This window comes from Taudactylus pleione, unplaced genomic scaffold, assembly GCF_031769625.1.
Source record: "Taudactylus pleione unplaced genomic scaffold, aTauple2 ptg000331l, whole genome shotgun sequence".
NCBI lineage: Eukaryota > Metazoa > Chordata > Amphibia > Anura > Myobatrachidae > Taudactylus > Taudactylus pleione.
Window position 1 is genome coordinate 1,474,933 of NW_028284732.1, and position 10,022 is coordinate 1,484,954.

The 10,022-nt window shown below is 39.7% G+C and overlaps 1 protein-coding gene across 2 annotated transcripts in view; it reads left to right on the forward strand.

Moving 5' to 3' along the window:
• ABI3 (ABI family member 3) overlaps positions 1-3,390 on the forward strand; it is a 70,589-nt gene extending 67,199 nt beyond the window's left edge. The window contains exons 8-9 of one of the 2 annotated variants that reach the window (XM_088443553.1): positions 797-904; positions 3,189-3,390. In XM_088443553.1, the coding sequence (XP_088299679.1) occupies positions 797-904; positions 3,189-3,250 (170 nt within the window). In that variant the 3' untranslated portion in view covers positions 3,251-3,390. The remainder of the gene's footprint in view (positions 1-796; positions 905-3,188) is intronic. The other variant, XM_088443554.1, reaches the window with a different exon arrangement.
• Positions 3,391-10,022: the final 6,632 nt, after the last annotated feature.

Genomic DNA, 10,022 nt, shown 5'->3' on the forward strand with positions numbered 1-10,022 from the left:
AAAACCAAAATCTGATATAGAACAAAAACATTATTTTGTTCTTTGTAGTGTCTTATTTTTACAAAAGCCATGACCACAGGAGTCAAGCCACCTGGAATGGGGTCTGCATTTTACACTAGTCACAAGGACTGCAGTCTACTTTGCACACTGGTTAAATAAATTGTGGAAATCAAGATACAAAAAAAAAACTGAAGAAAATAGCGCTTCCTAAATGATCTATTGAGGGTGAGAAGAGGCTGCTGCCAAGGAGAAGAATTTGTGTACTTACTTCAGAAACTAAAGAAAACAAATTGGCTGCGCTCATTCAATCACACTTGTATAAATATTATAAACCGTATCTTGGTATAAAGTATAAAATAATTTTAATTAGACAATCACATAAATATATATATAAAAATATTCAGGACCTGGCCTAATCCACCTCTACTTAATGGCAATTCATCATCATCAAGTTAATCATGATGAATTGTGTCTTGAGTATGAAATACAAGTATCTTCATGCACTTTATCCCTAACTTGATGCAGTCAATAATGTGTTACATATGTGCAACTCAGAAAAAAAAATAACTGCACTTTTTCCAGCTTGCACTTTATGGATCTTAATGAACCTCTACATATGTAAAATATGTTGCAAAAATCTAGCATTAGTTGCGGTTATTAATTAATTTGGTTTTATAATAAGGTCTTAGTACATGTTTGACCAAAGGTAGGTCCCTTACATCCCTAATACTGATTAATACTTATTAATTAATTAATTATCAATTAATTTGTAATGGACATCTCTTTTCTTTTGAAGGTTCTCAGTTCCCCATGTGCACATATGCACAAAATATTGATGATTTTCTCCCTCCACCCCCTGCCCCTGACGGTGGCATAACAGATACATTGTGGGCAACAAAAAATGGTACAGTAGGTCAGATGACTGAATTTGTGTGCTGCATTGTATACTTATGAATAAATACACATACATTTATGTACATATGTATATATTTATATATACAGTACACATGCACAAAAACACACACATACACAAACATGCACACAAGTACTGGATAGATAGATAGATAGATAGATAGATAGATAGATAGATAGATAGATAGATAGATAGATAGATCTTTTTTATTTTAGGTGGTCTAGTTGTATTGCTGTGCATAGGGGCAATGTCGCAGTAGTAGCCAACATGGCCAGCAGCGCTATACAAACTGGAGGCAGCAGTGCTATCACCCACCACTCACACCAATGTCACTGTGTGCCCTGTGCACAGACTACTATGTAGCCTATCATATTCAAGTGACTGTGAGCCCAAAGCACCTTTCCTCCTAACCCTTACCAACTGCGTGCATTGTGCCACAACTCGCAATCTTTGCAATGATTATGTCAATACATTTTGGTTTTGTTACTGTTCAGCTATACCTTGATAGATCAGGATAAAACACAGTGTTTTTTCATTTCTAGGGATTTCCACTACAAAATTATGCAGTTTTCGTGGAAATCAGTTCAGCAGTTTTGCACCAATTTTTAACAAACAGACACAACATTCTTCTTATATTGGTGTATATATATACTGTATATATAGTATATATCCCCTAAATTATAAGCTCCTAGGAGAAGGGTCCGTTCTCACAGCCCTCTTCTCTAGCACTTCGGTGACAGCCTTCACCTTCCCAGCTGTATTGTGTACTGAGAATTGTGGTGCTAATTGTTACTTGTGCTGTGTTTACTTTCATGTGTATATTATATATATATATATATATATATATGAGTCCAAAGAACCGACGCTCAATCCCTATATAAATATTGCCTTGGTGCCTTCCCTCGTCAAGGGACCCCACTTTACTGCAAGTCCCTTCTCTATTGCTCAGAATTATTTTTATTTCATGGAAATAGCTATCACATTAGTGTTAAACTCAGGGTATGCTATCAAGGTTTAAAGCTCACAGCAACTTTGCTTTTAAACGTGAGAACAGTCACCTAGCACCCCTGTTGCAAAGCACCAAGGAAAACAGCCCACACAAGCTAGATTAAACAGGTTAAAAGGGGTATATGAGAAAATTTGATCACAAAATGATTAATAAAAAAAAATGAAACAAATAAACAACAAGCACTAATACACGGCACTCACTTTTCCTAGATTTGGGGTGCAACATGGTATGTGACCACTTTGTTTAAATAGAAATGACAGGGGCTCTGCACTTACCATAATAACTAACAATAATAATAAACAGTGGCGTTTTGGTTCATGAATTGATCAATGCATTTAAGCTTGCAGCCCCCGTCAAGGGACCCCACTTTACTGCAAGACCCTACTCTATTGCTCAGAATTATAACATGGAAATAGCTATCACATTAGTGTATGGGTATGCTATATATTCCAAATGTTGCCATTTATAACACATGGCACTCCTTTTGGGGTTTGTACAAAGTCATCAATATTTGTTATATTTCAATGACAGCTGCATATTCAAAAGCATCCCTTTACATTTGCAATGTTTGCAGCAGTCTGGCAACAGAAACAATATATCAAAGTCCAGAATAGGCACTTGTTCCAATTTTTGTAACTGTTTGCACTCTGACAATTCAAACAAAAACAGTCACAGTGTATGCAGTGTAGTCCAGCACCATTGAATCAGCAAAGGCATAGAATAGTTCTGGTTACTTATTTTGCTTTTTTGGAGGTGCGAGCATATACTGTAGTTTTTAAATATATTTCATTCATCTATTTTTAAACTGTAATCAGCATGTACAGTATCATTGCACCAAGGCCACCTAGGAGGCTAAAACTGCAGAGGGCGGGCTACACTTACATATGCACACTGCTGTCTACTGCAGTCTGCTCTTGCCTGCACCCAATACACCCTGCCAGGTGTAGAGTGTCACGAGGCTAGAGCAAAGTGCAGTAGTGAAGCTTGCATAGAGTTTATCCTAAGGTGGAAGTGCTTTAAAATGTAATTGAAAAAGTACAGTATGTACATATCTAATTTTATGTCACATATGCAGAAAAAATATTCCAATTACATTAATAAATATCACAAACAAGTACAGGATAATAGATGAATAAAAAATGTGCATAAACACAATCTAAATCTGTTACCTTTTTATTATGATATACCCATCTGGCAGATCAGCCAATAAGCTCTATTAGTGATTTCCTTTATTAACCAGGTTTATTTTTTTATTCATTCCCACAGATTCTGATTTCTTTGTGGGCCCCACTTTTCTGGATGACCTCCCACCTCCGCCGGACTGCTAAACGCAATGATTACTAAGAAGTACAATGGGACAGTGGAGGAGCAGTAGTCTCTGTACTTATTTTTTTACACATTGCATATTTACTGTAAAGGGATCTTGTAAAATAGTTTTGTGACAGATAGTTATAGTAAAATGCTGAATAACCAGCTTGTTTTTTATTGCAATTCTGTTGTGAAATTCACGTGCTTTACAGGAAATACTGTATAAAAGAGGGAAAAAAAGCACTGACTTAATCATGCAACATTTCCTAACACAAATCTTTAAACACCTCCATACTGTTCTTTTTTTTGTTGCAATCAAATTTTATTGAGTACCAATAAGTACCAAAAAAGAGCAACATAAAGACAGTAGCTAGAAGAATAGGTAAAACTTTAACAATTACACAAACTCAATTTGTGAAGCACAATATGTAGGACCATCAATTGAACAAGAAATAAATAAAAAAATAAAAAGTCATAACCAAAGAAAGAAGGGTAAGAAGAATAGACAAATGGAGAGAACACAACAGGAATAGAAAACAAAAGGAGGAGGAAAAGGGAGAATGCTTATGTGTTGGTCATCGGTAAGCAATATTCCTAAGTGTCCTTAAATTCCATGCAGTAAAACCAAGTGGAAATAAACTTGATATATCTTTCAAAGGCTGAGAGGGAAATGTCCTCCCTTTGCATATACAAGTCAATACGGTGGAACTACTACTGAATGGACGGGACAAGAGGTGATTTCTAGTGCGTCTGTGGTATTGTTCAAATATTTGAGCAATCATTTCTTGTATTTAGAGTTAGGGATGGATGTGGAATTGAAAAGACAAAATTGAAAATTTTGGGGAATATCTGTCCACAAAGTTTGCTGAAAATTTAGAAAATCTCTTGCCAAAAAGCAATGATCCCAGGACACGTCCACCAGATATGGAACAGTGTACTGGGGTGAGTCCCACATCACCAGAAGAGATCAGGAACAGAAGGCTACATATATGAACCCGAGGGTTCATGTGGGCATTACACAAAGGTGCAGTAGTATATACTGTAGTGCTGGAAATTTGGTGTGTTTTCATCAGGGATGTTCAGAAAAAGTAGATAGGGGAGGCAGTGCCTCACCTGCCATACATTTTCTACTCCAGAGTTTTGACTATAGAAATGATTAGAATAATACAAGAAGATATTTATATTTTCTTTAATTTTGTCTTATTTTTATAATCAAAACTTTGGCGTATACCTAAGTATGACAGGAAAGGCTCTACTAACCTGCCTCACCTGACCGCACATCACTGACAGAAGTGAACATAATATGTAACACATTAGAGCTGCGGTACCATCTGGATAGAAATTTGTATTGGGTCTAAATAACAGACGTACTTTAGTAGCTAACGTGAGTGAATTAGAATAGTTTTTCCCATTGGGAGTTCTCCATAGAGAACTGTCAACTTTTATGCAATTCAGTGGTAAAATCAGGTAGAATTGGTAGTAGGGCCAAATAAAGCAATTGGTACAACTTCGAAGACCAAATTTCTTACAGGAATTTTAGACGAGCACCATAATTCAAATAAGGTCAGTAGTTGACGCAAGGGGGAGGACCGGAACACATAATTAAAATAGTGCTGAATTTGGGCATAGGACCAACATGCTGAGTCAGGCAAATCCAGTCATTCCTGTAATATGGCAAGAAGAAGAAGAACCTAGCACACCCCAGACCATCAACTCACCAACCTGCACCAGACCATCTCTATACCAGGGAGCTAAGGAACCCTCTAAAAACAGCTGGTGGAAATTGCAAGACATGCATTAGAGAGGTGAGATAAGAGATTGATGAGGATATAGAAGGCAGGCTCCTGAATCTTTTCCAACAGACCAAGGTAGGGCCCACTCTGGGGAGAGAGGAGTGTGAGAAGATTGGAACCCAGGGCAGCATGTCTGCAGATAAATGAAGTGAAGCACCCTCAACTTGAACACACTATTTTGTAGAGGATATGGTTGACCAAATGATGATTTGGGATAGATGAGTCGCATATAAAATTGTAAAAAATTGGGTATCTGGTGATCACCATTATACTTGCTCCTGCATGCAACCTCCATCTTGATCTCAGACTGCAGCCCTCCCACACAAATTCCCTGATGACCCCATGGATCTGGATAGTTTTTTTTACTAAACTTTTTTCATTGAGGTATTACATTACATACAAAATTGTAATATAAAACAATAAAATATTGCATTTCAATAGCAGAGTAACAAATAATGGATATTGTCAGATTTTGAATACATATACATGCAAAAAAAGTGCAATGAGTAGGTTTGGCTATATAATCCAGGTGGGAGGATTCTGAAAACAGCCATTAAAAGTGGATAGGGGGTCCTATGCAGCGACCCGAGTAAGATACCAAGTTGTCTGATGCAAACTATTGTGAATTTGCTCTCTAGTTATAAGCGGTGAAATAACAATATTAGATTCCCACAATGAAAAGAAACAATTCGTCTGCCCCTTTTTGTTACACAATGTTTCCCAGTCCATTCTGAACGTATCGGGATAGCTTTAAGTAGATACAGTACTTTCAGCAGAGTGTTCATTTTCATAATATTGATCTATCCCAGAAGGGAACCTTCAAAACCCTCCACTCCCGAAGATCACTTCCAACCCTCTGAAGGATAGTAAAAACATTTGAATAATTCATCAGTTTGGTTAGGGATTGTGATACCAAGATATTTAATGTGGGATTAGTGCCAAGTGTAGGGGAAGGATTGTCAGATGCCATTTACTATATGGGAAGGGGTTGAAAAATTTAAAGCAGTCAATTACTGCCTTACAGCACTGAGGTCGTGTGTTCAATTCCCACCACGGCCCTACCTGTGTGGAGTTTGTATATTCTCCCTGTGCTTGCATGAGTTTCCTTCGGGTACTCCGGTTTCCTCCCACACTCCAAAAATATACTGGCTGGCTAATTGGCTCACAACAAAACTTAACCCTAGTGTGTATGTATATGTGTATGTGTATGTGTCTGTGCATGTGATAAATATAGATTGTAAACTCCACTAGGACAGAGACTGATGTGAATGGCCAAATATTCTCTGTTAAGTGCTGTGGAATATGTGTGTGCTATTTAAATAACTGGTAATAAATTGTAATAATTTAGTGTTCCAACGCCCCAATCAACAAGCCCAAAATATCAGGGATGGTCCTAATTGCCTTTGTTAAGGTTTCAATGGAAACTATAAACAAAAGGGGAGAGAGAGTGCAGCCCTGTCTTTGTTCCATTGAACATACTGGATGAATCGGAAAGGATCACATTCACCCTGACTCTATCTGAGGGGTGACTATAGAACACCAATATGCGTGTGCGGCACACTTCTTTCAGGCCTAAGTGCTCCACCACCCAGTCAAGAAAGCTCCAAACCAGTAAGATGAATGCCTTCTCTGCATATGTTGACAGCAAAAGCATGTGGGATTGCGAAGTTGATATTGAATAAATTGGATCAATCAATTTAGAAGTGTTGTCCTTGGCCTCTCTGTCTGCTATGAAACCAGCTCAGTCTGGATGTATCAGGTCTTTGCCGTCCTTAGGTAAAATAGTGATATTGACCTCTAAGGCTTGCTGGTGAAATTGATGGTAACTAGAGATTTAATTAAAAGACTGGGCTAGCATGGGGACTAGCTTGTCCTGAAAGCATTTATAATATGATATAGTAAATCAATCAGGTCCGGGATTCTTGTCTGTTGGGGAAAACCTTGTTTTTCATAAAGGGGCACTCCAGGAAAGTAATCCGACAACTTCGGAAAATCAATGTCCTCTATATAAGACCAAATTTGAGCAGAATAATGGAACCTATTTGGAGACGTCGAGAGTGGTTTCAAGTTGTAAAGCTTGCTTTAGTACTAGTGGAACAATGAGGCAATCTCTTCAGAGAAATATAGAATTTCTCCCTGATCTGTCTTCATCTTAGGGATGAAGAGGGCAGAGCGCGGTTTCCTCAAAGCTTGAGCCAGAAGCCTACTGAGTTTGTTACCCCAGTGAAAGTACTTGTATCTGCAGCTCCTAAAGGCTTGTTTAAATTTATCATTAAAGTGTTTATTAAGCCGCTTGCAGACTTCTGATAGTTCCAGCTGTACAGTCTTAGCAAGAAATTATTGGTATCCAGAAGAGCCACCACTTGGGAGGCCCTTTGTTTCTTGTGTTTAGACCCCAATTGGATGAGTTTGTCTCTCAATACATGTATGAGCTTCCCAAATAAAAAAAACTTGTGGCTAATTGTATATGCCCCTTAGAGATGGTATACAATCGGGAAACCGGCTGCCTGCTTCCTGACTGTCATATCCCGGCGAGGGTGAAATGCCGGGCGTCTATATCTAGACGCCTGTCATTTCCCTGACGCCGGGAGACAGGCGCCCGGCATCCCGATTGAAGGGATGCTGGGCACAGTGAGCGGACACCTGCGGGGGGGGAGGGTTAGGTTTAGGGCACCTGGGGGGGACTTAGTGTTAGGCACCCCTCGGGAGGGTTAGGGTTAGGCTAGGGGGAGGGAGGGTTAGAGTTAGGCACCCCTAGGGGGAAGTTAGGGTTAGGCACCCCCCTCGAGGGACTTGGGTTTAGGCAGCAGGGAATGGGGGAGTTAGGGTTAGGCACTTAGAGGGGGGATTAGGGTTAGGCACTTGGGGGGAGGTTAGGGTTAGGCAACCCTAAGGAGGGTTAGGGTTAGGGAGTTAGGTTAGGTTAGTTTATACTTACCTTAGGGACGATCGGGATTTCCAGCGCTGTCAGGCTTCCACTGCCGGGCTCTGCTGATCTGTCGGGCTGCCGCTGCCGGGAATCGAACTGCCGGCCATGTGGCAGCCGGGATTCCATACCGATTCCTTAGAAACATCTGAAGGACACCTCCATATTGTTTTTATGTAAGTTCTGTCCAGCGAAAGCACTCCACCTAACTAGATTTGAACAACAGTTGTTAAAAGGGGCGTATCTACAATGGATGGAGGGTGTGTGCTGCACATGGGCCCCTGGATCCTGGTATACACACCCTACACCCATACTTTTTAATGCTTACCTATCCGAAGTCCCACATTGGCTGGAGAGGCGTGGACATTTTCCCAGAATTCTGCGCATGCGCAGGAGGGAAATCACCGGGAAAACGACTGCCGCACCATTTTCCCAGTGACCTGCGCATGCGCAGTAGACTCCGGGCACAGATTAGTGCCCGGAATCTACTGAGGCTGTCAGTGCGAGGCAGCCACCGGAGAGAGAGGAGGGGACCCCGGACGGAAGTGAACATGGGCTCCCTCCTCTCTGAATACGCCCTGTTAACTAGTGTAATTTGAATGTGGTTTAATGGGGCATTCTACATGCTTATGCCACGTACAGTGGCACTTGTAATATATAGCGTAAGCATCCCAATTTTTATGCAGCAGTCGCAATTTTCAGATGTTGGGTTTTTGTGTGACAGGAAGCATGGCTTGGACAGAAAAATAAAGACGCTGACAAATATATTACATTAATCTCACAATAAAACCAATAAAAATACAATTAATCCACAAGCAAGCAATAATAATGAGGTATTATACACCTGAAAATAAAACAGTAACTATGGAGTAAAAATATATATGTGGCCACAGACTAATTGCAGTTCAAAGACTCAATAAATTGCCTCTTAGGGTTTGATAATGTATATCAATGTGTTTGTAGACAGTTGATACCTTGACTAGTCATTCATACTCGTTAACTTGTTAGTTATTTAGGGGAATATTTAACAATGAGTCAAATTCTTGTTATCACTCGTTACGAATCTTAAATGGGGCTCCAACTAATCAGCTCCTAACTGTCATTTTTCAAACACATTAGGAGACAGTTAGGAGCTGATTGGTTGGAGGACAATCTAAGATTCGTAATGAGTGATAACTAAAATACTGTATCACTCATTATTGAATATTGTTAGTTAAAACAGGTAGTTGGAATCCGTTCACAGGTGATACATTAATTTGCATACGGCTTCATCAGACATGATGGTTAAAGTTACTCATACTGCATATTATCCACCAGTTGAAAGTTACAATTCCAATAGTGTCTGCAACAACTGTTATTGGTGTGGACAGGGGCATCTTAAGAGTGGAGGGGGCCCATGTGCACTCCTTGTGCGGGGTCCCCCCCTCTCTCCCCGGTGGCCGGCAGCCGACTGATGTGGCTAGCCAGCCACCGGAGCCTTAGTAGACTCCGGGCACTAGAGTGTGCACGGAGTCTACTGCGCATGCACAGAATGCCGGAAAAAAACAGTTGTGAGACCTCGAGAAGCCCAAAGTGTGAATGGGGAGGAGGCCAAGCTATTCTGAAAGGTAATATTACCCAGCAGAGGGAGAAATACAGTAGCGAGGAAGAAGCATTATGCTTCCACTTATTGCGTACCTTGTGCCATATATGCCCTGTTGACATTAAAAGAGATTGTACAAATCATATGGCGGTACATCAGATTCATTAAGATGTAAAAAGCATATCAGAATGATATTACCAAGAAAATATTTTTCGATGGAAGGGTTTGCATAATTATCAGTACGTGCAATCCAATCTTTAACATAGCGATATATGACTACATAATTATAAATGTAGAGTAATTTAGTTAATTGTAAAAGTTTTAAACTTATTTTGTCTTCTTATTTTTCCAGATAAACTTCCTAAAGGCCGTATCAGCTCTCCTCTCAACTGATTTGTTCACTACTATAGGCAACATTTGTAAAAGATAGCGTATTTTAGGAAAGATGATGAGTTTATTAAGGTTAGCCTAGCCTAAATAGGACAATTGTA